General features: G+C 46.3%; 1 protein-coding gene across 2 annotated transcripts; it reads right to left on the reverse strand.

Moving 5' to 3' along the window:
• Positions 1 to 6,493: 6,493 nt before the first annotated feature.
• On the reverse strand, positions 6,494 to 12,008 carry COMMD4 (COMM domain containing 4). Of its 2 annotated transcripts, XM_027521522.1 has the most exons (8): positions 11,936 to 12,008; positions 8,501 to 8,572; positions 8,211 to 8,276; positions 7,978 to 8,017; positions 7,575 to 7,694; positions 7,329 to 7,409; positions 6,857 to 7,033; positions 6,494 to 6,771 (listed from the first exon to the last, which is right to left on the reverse strand). In XM_027521522.1, exons 1-8 carry the CDS (start codon positions 11,936 to 11,938, stop codon positions 6,731 to 6,733), a joined length of 600 nt encoding a protein of 199 aa, XP_027377323.1. In that variant the 5' UTR covers positions 11,939 to 12,008; the 3' UTR covers positions 6,494 to 6,730. The 2 variants fall into 2 exon arrangements, with proteins under 2 accessions (XP_027377323.1, XP_027377324.1); XM_027521523.1 differs by lacking the exon at positions 8,501 to 8,572 and having other exon boundaries at positions 11,936 to 12,007.
• Positions 12,009 to 15,414: the final 3,406 nt, after the last annotated feature.

Here is a 15,414-nt window from a genome sequence, read left to right on the forward strand (position 1 = left end):
CCCCCACTTATTGAAAGAATACTGTTTTAGTCTTTCAGTTCAGTTCAGTTCAGTCGCTCAGTCGTGTCCGACTCTTTGCAACCCCATTAATCACAGCACGCCAGGCCTCCCTGTCCATCACCAACTCCCGGAGTTCATTCAAACTCACGTCCATCGAAGCAGTGATGCCATCCAGCCATCTCATCCTCCATCGTCCCCTTCTCCTCCTGCCCTCAATCCCTCCCAGCATCAGAGTCTTTTCCAATGAGTCAACTCTTCGCATGAGGTGGCCAAAGTATTGGAGTTTCAGCTTTAGCATCGATGAACACCCAGGACTGATCCCCTTTAGAATGGACCGGTTGGATCTCGTTGCAGTCCAAGGGACTCTCAAAAGTCTTCTCCAACACCACAGTTCAAAAGCATCAGTTCTTCAGCACTCAGCTTTCTTCACAGTCCAACTCTCACATCCATGCATGACCATTGGAAAAACCATAGCCTTGACTAGACAGGCTATACAAACAGGTAATCTTAAGAAAGATTGGTAAAAGGCAAGTGAGTTTTACTCACTCACACTACAATGCTGTGCTACAATAGCAATGAGAGGAGATTCTGTGATGACACAGAAGAGGGAATGCTACCTGGGTAACCAAGCTTATATTACACATTTGATGAGACTTGGAGTTTTTTTTGTGACTGCCACTTAATTTGCATTTTATTCCATGTTTTTTGCTTTTGTCTTCTTTTTCTTGCCCTCACATGGGCTACTTGAACATCTTTTAGAATTCCAGTTTGACTTAACTATATTGAGTGCATTACATTGTATATAGCCTTTGAAGTGGTTGCTGTAGGTATTACTCTATACATATATTATACGTGTGTATATACTTGTCACAGTTCACTGATATTGACATTTTATCAGTTTGAGTAAAGTGTAGAAACCTTACCTCTTTTTTCCTTCACTAGTTTATAACAACCTTCAGTATCTCCTGTACATACATTGAAAACCACATCTAACAGTATTATATTTTGCTTCAAATATGTTGAACATATTTCAGAATACTCAAGAGAAGGAAAGTCTACTGCACCCATGTTTTTATTCTTTCCATTATTCTTCATTCCTAATGTTTCAAGATTTCTTCTATCATGTTCTTTCTGTTTAGAGATCCTCCTTTAGACTTAATTTTTTTTAATTTTATGCTGGAGTATAGTTGATTTACAATCTTGTTTAGTTTCAGGTATACGGCAAAGTGATTCAGTTGCATACATATATATATCTCCATTCTTTTTCAGATTCTTTTCGAATATAGGTTATTACAGAGTATTGAATGGTGTTCCCTGTGCTATACAGTAGGTCCTTGTTGACTATTTTATATAGTGGTGTTTATATGGTAATCCCAACCTCTTAATCTATCTCTGCCTCCCAGCCTTTCCCTTTTGGTAACCAAAAGTGTATTTTCTATGTTTGTGAGTCTGATGGTTCTGTTTTGTAAATAAGTTCATTTGTATCACTTTTTTTAGATTCCACGTATAAGTACTATCATATGACGCTTGCCTTTCTTTGTCTAACTTACTTCATTTAGTATAATAACATCTAGGTCCATGTTGCTGCAAATGGCATTACTTAATTTTTATGGCTGAGTAATATTCCACTGTGTATATGCCCCACAGCTTCTTTATCCACTCATCTGTCAATGGACATTTAGGTTGCCTCCTATCTTGGCTATTGTGAGTCGTGCTTCCATGTACACTGGAGTGCATGTATCTTTTCAAATCATGCTTTCTTCCAGATATAGACCCAGGAATGGGACTACTGGATCATATTGTAGCTCTGTTTAATTTTAAAAGGAAGCACCATACTGTTCTCCATAGTGTTTGTACCAATTTACTTTCCCACCAACAGTGCATGAGGGTTCCTTTTTCTCCACACCCTCTCCAGCATTTACTGTTAGTAGACTTTTTGATGGTGGCCATTCTGACTGATGTGAGATGATACCTCATTGTAGTTTTGATTTGCATTTCTCTAATAATTAGCGATGTTGAGCATAGGTTTTCATGTGCTCTTTGGCCATCTGTATGTCTTTGGGAAAATGTCTGTTTAGATCTTTTGCCCATTTTTTTGATTCAGTTGTTTATTTGATATTGAGCTGCATGAGTTTATGTATTTTGGAGATTAATCCCTGTTGGTCACATCATTTGCAAACATTTTCTCTTGTCTTTTTATTTATGGTTTCCTTTTAGCCTTTTGAATTTTATATTAGAACTTCTGTAACAATTTTACTAGTTATTCCTCATCTGCAAATGTCTTGATCTCCCCCTTTACTCTTTAAAATATCTTACAATTTTGTCATTTTTAAAAATTGAAATATATTTATATTAGTTTCAGGTATGCAACAGAGTGATTCAATATTTTTACAGTTATACTCCATTTAAAGTTATTATAAGATATTGACTGTACACTCTGTGCTATTTTATTTTATTTTATTTTACACATAAAATAAAGATGTTTGTACCTCTTAATCCCCTACTCCTGTCTTATTCTTCCCCTCTTCATCTTTCCACTGGTAACTATTAGTTTATTCTCTATGTCTATGGATCTGTTTATTTTCTTCTATTCATTCATTTCTTGGATTCTACATGTAAGTGATATCATACACTATTTTGTCTTTCTCTGATTTATTTTACTAAGCATAATACTCTCCTAGGTCCATCTGTATTTTTGTAAAAAGCAAAATTTCATTAATTTTTATGGATGCGTGACATGTATAATATATTATGAACATTGGGGTACATGTATCTTTTTGAATTAGTGTCTTTATTTCCTGCAGATAAATACCCATAAGTCAGATTGCTGGATTATATGATAGTTCTATTGCTATTTTTTTTTTTGAGGAAACTCAATATAACTTCCACAGTGGCTGCACCAATTTATATTCCCACCAACAATGAACAAGGGTTCCCTTTTCTCCACATCCTTGCCAACATTTGTTATTTGTAGTCTTTTTGGTGATAGCCATTCTGACAGGTGGGAGGTGATATCTCATTGCGGTTGTGATTTGCATTTCTTTAATAATTAGTGATGCTGAGCATCTTTTCATTGCTGGTTGGCCATTCCTATGTCTTCTTTGGAAAAATAATTATTCAAGTTTTCTGCTCATTTTTAAATCGAGTTGTTTCCTTTTTTGATATTGAGTTCTGTGGGCTATTTATATATTTTGGATATTAATCCCTTACCAGTCATATCACTTGCAATTATTTTCTCCCATTCTGTAGACTTGTCAGTGGTTTCCTTTGCTGTGCCAAAGCTCTTAAGTTTAATTATATGCCATTTGTTTATTTTTGCTTTTGTTTCCTTTGCCTTAGGAAGAAAAAAAATCCCTCCCCCCAAATTGCTACAATTTATGTCAGAGTATTCTGCCTATGTTTTCTTCAAGTTTTATCACATCTGGTCTTACATTTAGGTCTTTAATCCATTTTGATTTTTTTTATGGTATGACAAATGTTCTAATTTCATTCTTTTACTCACCCTTTACTCTTAAAAAAATATTTGTATATATATATATATATTTCTTTGGCTGTGCTAGGTCTTACTTACAGCATGCAGGATCTTCAGTTGTCCCATGTGGGATCTTTATTATTTATCTATTTTTGGCTGTGCTGGGTCTTCGTTGCTGCATGGGCTTTCTTTTTACAGTGTGCAGGCTTCTCATTGCAATGGCTTCTCTTGTTGTGGAGCACAGGCTCTAGATGGTGGGCTTCAGGAGTTGCAACTTGTGGACTCAGTAATTGTGACACGCAGGCCCAATTTTCCTGCAACATGTGGGAACTTCCCGGACCTGGAATCGAGCCCATGCCCCCTGCATCGGCAGGTGGACTCTCAACTACTGGACCACCAGGGAAGTCCCCATGTGGGATCTTTAGTTGTAGCCTGTGAACTCTTAGTTGCAGCCCGTGGGGTCTAGTTCCCTGACCAGGGGTGGAACTCGGGCCCCCTGCATTGGGAGTGTGGCATCTTAGCCACTGGACCCCCAGGGAAGTCCCTTGGCCTTTACTCTTGAGGTGACTTTCTCTGAATATAGAATTCTGGGTTGACATTTCTTGTCTTTCAGGGCCTGAAACGTGTTGTGTTTGTTATCTTTGGCCTCTGTGGTTTCTGATGAGATATTCAGTCATTCGAATGGTTTTCTGCTTATATGTAAGGTGTCATCTCTGTCTTGCTGCTTTCAGGATTCTTTTTCTTTAGTTCTCAGAAGTTTGATTATGATGGATCTTGACATAAATTTCTTTAGATTCAACCTGTATGGAGTTCATTCAACTTCTTGGCTCTATACATTTGTGTCCTTTGCCATATTATGGAAAATTTTAGTCATTATTTCTTGGAGTACTTCTCTGTTTCTACCCTCCTTCTCCTTACCTTCTGGGACTCTGACACCACAAGTACTAGATCTTTTGTTAATAGTCCTACGGGTCCTTGAGGCTCTATTTTATTTTTTGTTCTTGTTGTTTTCCAAGTTATCGTCCCTCTGTTGTTAAGACTGGGTAATTTCTATTGATTTACCTTCAAATCCACTGATTCTTTCTTCTGTTGTTAAGTTCACCCATTGAGATTTTTACTTGGGCTATTGTAGTTTTTGGTTCTAAAATGTTTATCTTGTTCTTTATATCTTGTATTTCTCTGCTGAGACTTGAGGCATTTTTAAGATGGCTGCTTTAAAATCCTTAGTATAGACTTGTAACATCTGAGACATTCTAGTGTTCACATTTGTCTTTTTTGAGTTGAAATTTTGTTGGTTCTTGATACAATGATTTTTTAAAATTGAATTCTAAACATTTTGGGTATTACGAGACTGGATTGTATTTAAATCTTCTCTTTTAGCAGGCCTTCTCTGACATGGTGCTAGTGGGGAAAGGGCTATGCCACCTCCTGCCAGCTTGGGTAGGGCCTAAGCTCCCACTCAGCCTTTGTAGGCAGGGGTGGAAGGGGGACTGCAGTTCGCAGGGTGTGGCTGGAGGACAGCCCTTACTGTCTCTAACTTTTCTGTGCTGCTGGACTGTCCTTTTCCTCGTCCACTGCTTAGAGAAAGCAGGCTTTTGTCGGGGCTTCCTTTGTGTGTTGGTGTTTCTAGGCAGTCAGCTTCTCCATCACTCAGCTTGGGATACATGAAACAAAATCTAAGGAACTTTTTGCTGTGTTGTTCTTCAGGTCTTGAGGATCCTAGCCAGTCTGCTGTCTCATCACCTTTCGTAGTCTTATGTTTTATAAAAGTCCAAGGTTTTTAGCTGCACTTAGTGGGAGGAACAGAGAAAAGACCATCTGTTCCATTTCTCCAGAAGCAGAAGCCAGGAGGGGAGTCCGGCCTTACCTCTTTAAATTGTCCCATCTTTAGCCAGTGGATCAAGCTGGCTCCTGTTGATATGACTCATTTTTAATAGTTTCCTTGGACCCTGAGACTTGCCTGGTGGCTCAGGTGGTAAAAGCATCTGCCTACAATGTGGGAGAAACCAGGTTCGATCCCTGGGTCAGGAAGATCCCCTGGAGAAGGCAATGGCACCCCACTCCAGTACTCTTGCCTGGAAAACCCCATGGACAGAGGAGCCTGATAGGCTACAGTCCATGCCTAATAGGCAGAGTCGGACACGACTGAGTGACTTCACTTTCACTTTAGGACCCTGAGATGTTCTAGGCTCCCCCTATACTCTCCCTGCTGCAGACCTGGGATCGGTCTTTTCTACAAGCAGCCCTGGATGGCCTAAGACAGTCCTGGGAATCCCTTTGTCTTAGTCTGTTCAGGCTGCTGTAGCAAAATACCATGGACTGGGTGGGTTAAACGACATGTATTTCTCACAGTTCCAGAGACTGTGAAGTCCACATTCAACTCAGAATGAGTTCTTGGTGAGGGCTCTCTCCTGCTCTGTGGGACAGCTGTTTTCTTGCTATGTTCTTATATGGCCTTTCCTCAGTACATGTTTATAGCGAGAGAGTCTGTCTTCCTTTTTTCATAAGAACACTAATCCCATCATGCAGGTCTCAAGACTTCATGTGAACCTAATTACTTCCCGAAGGCCCCACCTCCTAAAACCCTCTCACTGGGGTTGGGGCTTGGACATAGGAATTTAGGGGTGGGGTCACAATCATTCAGCCCATTATCCCATTCCCCTTGCCAATGAGTGGTTCAGGCATGGGCCTTCTCTCTTCCTAGAGAAGATGACACGGAGCCAAGGGCTCTCTCCTTTCTCTACTTGGGGCATCTGGTGTTGGGGCCACCTACTTGCTGCCAGCTTCAAGACAAGGCCAGCACAGAGAGGGCACAGCCAAGAGCATCCTAGGACCGGGAGCTGGAGCCCTGATTCTTCTGTCTAAAGACAAGCTGTCTCGTTTTGGTCCTCATTCTGCCTCACCCCTGACCAGCCTCAGCCAGCAGCCGAGAAAAGAAAACGGACCATAGGTCAGTGTATCACTTGGTCTCTGTCACGAAAACCTCTGATCTGAACCCTAAAGAAATTACGCACACACTTCTTTACACTTTTCCCACTTCTGTTTATTCTTCCTTCTCAGGAAAACCATTGATAAGTGCCTTTCACAGGGGAGGGAAGGCAATGCTGGAAGTGTTCTCAGGATCCCAGGCTGGATTCTCAGGTGGTAACCTAGGAAGCCAGAGATCCAGGAGACCAGACCCTCAGGGTCCTGGAGCTGGGGCCACCCCCTAATGAGAAGTTCGAGGGCAGCTCCACATGGGGCCCTGTGCTCTTCTTCTCAGCCCACGTTGCTCATCAGGGTCTGGGCCTGCTTTAAGTCTGCAGTGGGGAGAGGCAGGCAGGTGGCAGCAGTTAGGCGGGACCTCAGGGCGCCCCTTACCCTCCCGATACAGCCGAGCCTCACCTGCCAGGAGGACCTGGAACTTGTCTGCTGAGAGGGACATGGCAACAGGCTGGGCCGGGGCACCTGGGGAAGCGGCCACCTCCAGCCGCAGGTGTACCAAAGGCTCTTCCACGGTGCGCAGCAGGCTAGAGCTCAGGGTGTAGTCCACCCGCCAGCCCACGCCTACCAGCCTGTTCACTGCGAGACCGAGAGGGGCTTGAGGTGACAGGCCGGGGAGCCAGGCGGCCCAAGCCCTCACCTTGGCTCAGCCCCAAACCCTCCAGGGCTCTGTGGCCTTTGAGCTCTCATCCCTCTGACCCAGGAAGTCAGATTACCCAGGGCAGGTCTCAGAGCAGAGAAACCCGGGCTGGAGCCAGGAATCCCAGCCCTGTGACTGCTTGACGTGACGTGGTTAAGTATCCTTTCTGAGGATAAACACCTCCCAAACCACAGGCGCCTTCCAGAAGGAAGCCCAGCCCCACCCTGCACTCACCCCGCAAGCTGCAGGCCCGCAGGCGTGCCTGCAGGGAGCTCTGCTTCTCCTCGTAGCAGCGACAGAGGCTGGCCGCGTGCTCTGGGGACAAAAGGAGGCCCCCTGAGCTAGCAGGTGGGGGCTCGGGCTCAGGTGGCTCAGAGCGCAGGTCTCAGGCTCCTGGCCCAGAGAAGGCAAGGTGTGTCCCAGGGTCACACAGCCTGCCCTCTGCCCAGGTCACCCTCCTGCCTGCCCTCGTCCCCGTACCTTTGGGCAGCCCCAGCTGCTGCAGTTCGCTGGACAAGGACTCGCCATCCACACTGTGCTTGGCTGCACTGGACAGGATGAAACTCAGCACTGCCACCGTGGCCTTCACATCGCCTGACTCTGGGGGGAGCCGTGGGTGGAGTGGGGTGTCACTGGGGCCCCAAACACCTCCTTGTGACCCCACTATCTTCAGCTCAGAGTCCCCAGGCCTCCTAAAGCCACGAGCACTGCCACTGCCGCACCGGGAGCTGGTGGAGGCCCTGGGGTGGCAGTGGCTTTCCTCCCTTATCTCCTCCGCTGGGACAAGCGGGTCAGAGCGGGCCGGAGGAGGGGCCTCTGTGCCAGGCCCCAGGCTGAGTACCCAGGGTCACCCAAAGGTCTGTGGAGCCAGTGGGGTGCTCACCAAACCTGGCGTCCATGGTAAGCTTCAGGATCTTCTCATACTGTGAAGAAAGGAGGCTCTCAGGGCGGGGCTGGTCCCCTGCTCACCAGCCCCCTGGCCTGGACCCTATGGTTCGGACACGAGGTATCCAGGGAAGGTGGGAGCTGATCACCCACCCACCTCGGTCTGGTGCACTTTCAGGGCAGTGGGGTCACAGGGTCATGGGACCGTGGCAGGCTGGGTCCTGTACTCACGTCAATGCCCCCTCCCAGGAGGTCCTTCAGCACCTGGCCACATAGCAGCCTCAGCTTCACGGAGGACTGGAGGGGGAGGCCTTATATCAGTCAGACTGACCCACCTCACACAGGCACACTGAGGGGCTGGCTCAGAGAGGGCTGGCCACGTGATCAGTCACACAGCGTGTGAGAATGGCCCAAGAGGGCTGAGACCCCAACTCAAGAGAGACCTCACCACCCTCCACCCCCCAAGAGCCCCCAGCTGCAATCTCTTCCTGCCCCCGCCCCCAAGATCCCATGCACTCAACAATCTTGGCAAGTGTGCTGATCTCTGCCAGGACCCAGTCAGGACAGTCCAGGTCACCACAGAATCGGAACCGCTGCAAGAGAGTGAGGTAGGTGGTCAGGCTGCAGGGCGGGCTGACATATGCCCAGGTGTCTCCCGTGCTACTGCTCCGCAGGGTTCCTGCTCCCTGATAAGATGGACAAGCTCTGGCCACTTGTTCTCCCCTACTACCAGGCTGCTTAGAGAACATTCTCCCTGTCTCTTCCTGCCACCAAACCTTGTTCTGATGCGTGTCCCAGGCATTCACCTGCTCTGCGGACATGCCTGGGTGCCTGCTCTGTGGGAGAACCCACTGTAAGCGCTGGGGGTGCCGCATGGAACCCATGACCCTCTCACCTCCTCTTCCTTTCCCTCTCCAGCTGCAGCTATACTGGCCTCCCTGTTGCTTCTGTTGCAAATTAAACGTGGCTTGCTCTCTCATGTCACTCAGGTCTGTGCCCAAATGACACCTATTCTGATGGGCTTTCTCTGACTATTTGCTTTCTTAAATAGCCCCTCACACAAGGTAATTTGGAAAGGCCAGCGGATGTATTCATTATCTTGATCGTGGTAATGTTTTCATGAGCATACACATCAAAACTTATTGAACCATACATTTACACATGTATGATTTATGTTGATTTTATCCCAAAGAAGCCGTTTAAACAGCTCTTCACCATCACGTCCTAGCTCCTTCTCTTCCTTTTTGATCTCCACAGCGTTTATTACATATCACATTTTATTACTTATCCAAGGTCCAGTCAACCACATATTGATAATATCCTCCACCCGCCTGACCCACTGTCCTTTGCCCTGTTTCTGCAGCAAAGCTCTAATGCACACAATGTCCATGTTCATCTCTCCACACCTTTACCTGCGCTGCTTTCAGATACTGGAAACAAAGCCTGCAAACTTGAGACACGGTGAACCCACGTTCTCCTGATTCTGTCAGGCCCTCAAGGCAGCCCCATTAACTCCATGTCTTCTACTTTGCCCCACTGTTCACTGTTCACTTCAGACCTGCTCCATGACCCTTCCACCTCCAGTCCTCCTTTCTGGCCTGCCACCCCCTTGATCACATGTGACCCCAGTGAATTCCTCTAGCCATGGTCACAAATGACTTTTGTTACTAAACCTAGTCTTCCTCTTCCTTAGCTCATCCACAACAGCAGACACAAACCCATCCTTCTTGAAGAAACATCCTCTTCTGGATTTCTCCCTCTGGTCTGGCCTCTGTCTCATTTGCTGGCTCACCCCTCCCCATCCCCAGCCCCCAAATGGTGATCTCAGCAGGCTGCCTGCTGTCATTACTCTGAGGCAAGGCACTGGGGCCGCTGGTGAGGTGGTGGGGTGTTAAGGAAAGTCTGGGGCTTCTTTCCCTACTTCAGGAATTTTTAACTGTTTTGTGGCATGGACTCATCAGGCATCTGGTGAAGTCTACAGGCCTCTCTCAAAACAATGTCTTCAAATGAATAAAGTACGTAGGAAAAACTACATAGTAAAAGATACTAATTAAAAGTTATCAAAATACATAGTTCCCTGGTGGCCTAGTGGTTAGGATCCTGGGCTTTCACTGCTGTGGCCCTCGGTTCAATCCCTGATTGGGGAACAAAGATCCCTCAAGCCACATGGTGTGGCAGGGGGAAAAAAAAGTTATCAAAATATTCAAAACCAATTGGTGATGTGACATACGTTTCAAGTGATGTCAGTAATTTGGAAATGAGCATACATATGTAAATAATGCCAACAGCTGTGACATGAAAATATCTGGTTTCTATTAGTGACAAAGTCAGAGGTGCTGCTAATAACACTGAGGTCTGTTGCCAACATTCATAAATGGAGGAAATATTAAATTTCAGTTTGAAGTTAGTGAAAATTGAGATATAATATTTTCCTAAGTTTCTGGGCCCCTGACTTCTACCCACTGGACTGTTTTATCATCTCTGGACTTTCTCTGACTTCTACCATCTCTGTATTATTTACATTTTTACCATAAGAATGTGTTCCTTGTGTAACTTCTTAAAATACCAACATTTCTCTAGGTTCTGTCCTAGGCCCTTTCTCCTGAACTCACACTGTGGCTGAGACACATCATCCTGCTGACGACTCCCGAATTTATAACCGCCATCGTATTGTAGATTCTCTTCTGAGCTCCAGACCCTTAAATCCAGACTGTCTCCTACCTGGTGCACCTGGTCGCTTAGAGGCCTCACTAAGCATGTGTCACACTGACTGGTTCTCTTCCCTCTGAAACCTGCCCCTACCTGTCCCACCACCACTGAGCACCAGTACCTGGGAACCAAACCCAGCTCCCTCCCTCTCCCTTCTCCCTCATGCATTTAGTCTCTGAGCCCCACTGATCTCCTCCACTTCTATCTCCACTCTCTCTCAAGTCACTACCATCTCCTGGGTGGGGGAGTGTCTGCTGCCCCAGGCTGTTCCCCTCTTCCTCCCTCAACAAATCAGCTGAAAGGCTCTTCCTCATTTCCCTGCCGCCCTTTCTTAAAAAGTCCAAACTCCTCTCAAGACCCAGCAAGCTGTGGTCTTTGCTTATCTGTCGAGCCTCATCGTTCACTAGCCTCTAGTTTCTACTCTTCCAGGTGATGAAATGCATTCATTCCTTCAGGTGAGCTCTCACTCACCTGAAGTCTTTGAATGCTGTCCCCTATCTGAAGATACAGCCTCCCACCAGCCCCCTTCCATGCCTCCCAATTCCTGGTACACTAGCTGCTTTCTTTCTGCCCCAGCAAGCTTTCTTCCCGGCTCGCAGGCCCTCAGGTGATGTCATCCTTGGGAAGCCTTCTGGCGCTATGCACAAGATGAGTTTAGTCCCTCCCGGCTCTGGTCTTAACTATGACTGCCCATTCAAGCCTCCAACTCTGCCCTTCCCTCCTGCAGCCCAAGTCCTAGTGCCTGGCACAGTCCCGGTATACAGTAGGCACTCACAATCTGTTAAAGGAATGAATGAATGGATAAGTTGAGAAGTTTCCACCCCGTATATACTCTTTTCTGCCTCTGGGAAGAGCAAAGGGATTTCCTAACAGTGCAGAAGACTGAGCGAAATTGTCAGCAAGTTTTCCTCCAAGTTCCACAGGAAGGCTGGGAGGTGGGCGTCTTCGGGACGTCCTACTCAGGGGCAGAGAAAAGCCTGGAGAGACAAGCCCCAGCTCCTGCCCCCGAGAGTTCGGGCCCTTCCTTCCAGTCAAGACACTCCAAGCCTGCCGTCCCGCCCTGCTGGAGGAGGATGGAGGGAGGCTTTTCTTTACCAGACCCTCGGCTTTAACGACCGCACCCAAGTGTCCGCTCCGCGGCCCGGGCAGATTTCCCATCTCCTTCCCGCAGCAGCGGCGGGGGAATTTGGAGTCCTACCATGCCCGCCCTCAGCAACCACAGCCTCGTATCAACCCTCGTCCCTCACCATTGCTCCAGGAAGCCCGCGCCCAGGACTTTCACCTTCCTGTCGCGCCGGGTCAGCTGATGCAGCGATCACGTGGCGCTTGGGCGGGGCTTCCTGGGGCGGGGCTTACTGGGATCGAGGCGGGAGCGAGTCGCCCAGCCTCGAGTTGCTGGAGCGAAACACGGGGTCCCTTTGTCAGTCACCAGAACCTTTCCCCGGAAAGGACCAGCACCAACCCCCAGGTTAACTGAAAACAGAACCAAAGCAGCAGGAAGAGGGAGTGGAAGCCGTTTCATTTGTTCTCTTTAAGGCAGGGGAGGCCTTCCTTTCTGCAGTGGTGTTCAGGTCTTTTCCATGTTTTGCATCAAAAGTAGTGCCCTTACTATACAGGTGTGGGTTGTGGCAAAAGATATATTTGTAAAACTTTATTGGAGTAGAATGCCCATACAGGAAATTGTACATAGTACAAATACAGAGTTTAATGAATTTTCATAAACCGTACGCCCCGTGTAACCAACACCCAAATAAGGAAACATTACCAGTACCCCAGATACCTCCTTCAAGTGCCCGGTAGCGCCTGGGTATTTTATTTCATTTTGATGAATCCCTTTAGTTGGATAGCAAAAAGCCTGTAAGAGTTGACATGCTCAGAATGCTTTTGCAGCTTCACCAGCATGAGCTGTTTATCTTAATTTTTCTCAATCTAATGGGAGAGGAAAATGTTGCTTTAAATTGTATTAGTCTGCTTACTGGTGAACTTGAGGTAATGAATAGACCAGGAAAACTTAAGTTTCCAGTATTCACTTAAATAGATAAAAACAAACAAAAGATAGCAACAACAAAAATACACTAGAGTATAAACTAATGACCAAAAAAGAAATTGAAAAGTTTGATTTCTCTCTTCATTTCTATGCCTCTCTCCTATACGGTAGGCCCTGATTGTTTTTTGTTGTTGCAGCCTTTCAAGCTATGAAAGGACAGATAGAGCCCCTGACAATTAAACCACTCCATAAATAGAAACAGATGGAAAATTAATTCTTGCTAAAATTGATCACACTTAAAAAAATCTTTTTAAAAATCATGAACATCAGTACAATGAAATCAATGGTGTTGCAATATCAAAAATTTTTTTTCTTTTAAGAGGACAAGAATAGTTCCAAAAGAAGAAATGAATTGACACACTTAGGAAATCATTATTAAAAAGAAGAAAAAATTAGTAATAGATGAAAACTGCCCTAAGTTGATAGGGTATTTGAAAGACAAAACAGCAAACATCAAACAGACAATTTATTTAAATTTGGAAATAAGGCAAAAGGCAGATGGCATGTCCTTTTAATGTCATACTAGAGTATTGTCAAACAGATTTGTTTCACAAATAAAGATTATTTGACTATTTAGACCAGTAGTTATCAAACTTTTAGAGTGTTTAAGAATCACCTGCTGGGCTTGTTACAACAGTACTAGGCTCCACCCCCAGAGTTTCTCTAATCAATTAGCTCTGGAATGAGACCTGAAAAATTGCATTTCCAACAGGTTCCCTGGTCTGCTGAGATTTCCAGTTTGGGGACTACACTTTGAAAGCCACTAATGTAGGAAAATGTACCTGAGAAATTACATGTTAACTCATGATTTTCTGTCCAGTAGAAAAGATAACCCCAAAGATTACAATTTTATTGCCCCATATGTAATTATCAGGTTTTTGTCTCTCAGCACACACTTTGAAATGCCTTTGCCTGTGCACTAGAATACTTTTCAACACAGACATAGGAAACAGACTTAAGGACACGACAGGGGGGTGGGGGAGAGGGTGAGAAGTATGGCGAGAGTAACATGGAAACTTACATTACCATATGTAAAATAGATAGCCAATGAGAATGTGACTCAGGAAACTCAGACAGGGACTGTATATCAACCAAGAGGGGTAGGGTGGGGAGGGAGATGGGAAGGAGGTTCAGAGGGAGGGGAAATATGTATACCTATGGCTGATTCATGTTGATGTATGGCAGAAACCAACAAAATTCTGTAAAGTGATTATCCTTCAATTAAAAAAAAAAAACTTCTCAAAATGTTCCTTGGGGACCTTACTGGTGGTCCAATGTTTAAGACTCTGTGCTGCCAATGCAGGGGGTGTTGGTTGGATCCCTGGTTGGAAACTAAGGTCCCACATGCCGTGTGGCCAAAAGATTTTTTATTAAGTTCTTTGAATTAGCTTTACCATCTTACTGTTCCCTGATTAATTAAATATTTGACATGCTTTCCTCCACTTGTATGAAAGTCATGTTTTTCACTTTTTTGCAAATTAAACTTTGATACAGTATACTCATATACTAGCCTTGGACAGGAGTACACAGATACTATATTCTAATACTAGATGTATTGCCCTTCCAGTCAGGAGCAGTAATGCACTCTCATTATGACCCAGCATTATCCTAGAGGTGCTATGGCCTGGGCTTCTCAACCGGGGGTGATTTTGCCTTCCGAGGGGATATTTGATAATGTCTGGAGATATTTTTAGTGGTCACAACTATAGAATTCTGGCATCCAGAGGACAGAGGGCAGAGGCCAGGAACACTGCTAAGCAGCCTGCAAGGCATGAGATGGTCCCCAGTAACAAAGAAAAGATGGCCAGGTGGTAGTGGAGGGCGCTGGGACATTGCGTATAGACCAGGCTCTCCAGACCCACCTGGGGCAGCGGAGTCAGAAGCCCACAGGTGAACACCTGCTCATCCCAGCCCCACACCCCCCGCAGGTGGAGAGAGGAAGGCTTCATAAGGAGGTGGAGGCAAGCAGGCAAGCATGGATCTCATCTGTCTGCCTGAGAGAAAGCCCAGATCAGCACTGGGAGGGTCAGCCCACGTTCCTGAGCGAGTAAGGGGGTAGTCCTGGCCAGAACTCTGGAACCCCGGCTAGTTGCAGACCCCCCTCTTGCCCCACAGATCATCATGGGATTCCTGTCCAGCCTCTGGCCATGAGGTGATTTTTTTGGCTTCTAACGCCGAGGCTCACCTTGCCTTTCTCTCTCACTTGCCGCTCTCATGCAGCCCCGCATTGAAGGTGAGTGTCTCTCTGGGGTGGTCTGAGGGGCTAGGGGTGCAGGCCCAGGGTCAGTGGCTCGGGCTGGGTCAGGGGCCAGTCCCAGATAAGTCCCCGTGCACCTTCACCCTCAGCCAGGGCCTCCCCACACTGCACAGCACAGCCACAGCTGTGGGCCAGGGGGACCCCAAGGACCAGGGACTGACCTCACTGAGACTGGCCACTCCCTTGTAGCCCCCACAGCAGCTCTGCACTCCCTCTCCAAGTCCCACACACACCCCGGGTCCATCCAGTCTGCTTCTCCTGACTTCCAAAAACACTGGGTTTTGTACCCGCTACCCCTCACACCAGGTTCTCTGCTAGGAGGCTGCTGAAAGGGGAACTGGCTGCACCTGCTGGAGAAAGGCCTTACGAAATCCGCTTCTTTGGGATTCGTTCCACCTTCATTCATTCACTTCCCAAATGCT

This window comes from Bos indicus x Bos taurus, chromosome 21 (assembly GCF_003369695.1).
Source record: "Bos indicus x Bos taurus breed Angus x Brahman F1 hybrid chromosome 21, Bos_hybrid_MaternalHap_v2.0, whole genome shotgun sequence".
In the NCBI taxonomy this organism is placed as follows: Eukaryota; Metazoa; Chordata; class Mammalia; order Artiodactyla; family Bovidae; genus Bos; species Bos indicus x Bos taurus.

Bases quoted from the DNA above. Each gene is read 5' to 3' on its own strand.
- COMMD4 (XM_027521522.1), bottom strand. The intron at 8,018-8,210 runs GTGAGTACAGGA...CTTTCTTCACAG, and splicing joins TCCTGGGAGGGGGCATTGAC to TATGAGAAGATCCTGAAGCT. The intron at 6,772-6,856 runs GTGAGGCTCGGC...TCCCCACTGCAG, and splicing joins GTTCCAGGTCCTCCTGGCAG to ACTTAAAGCAGGCCCAGACC.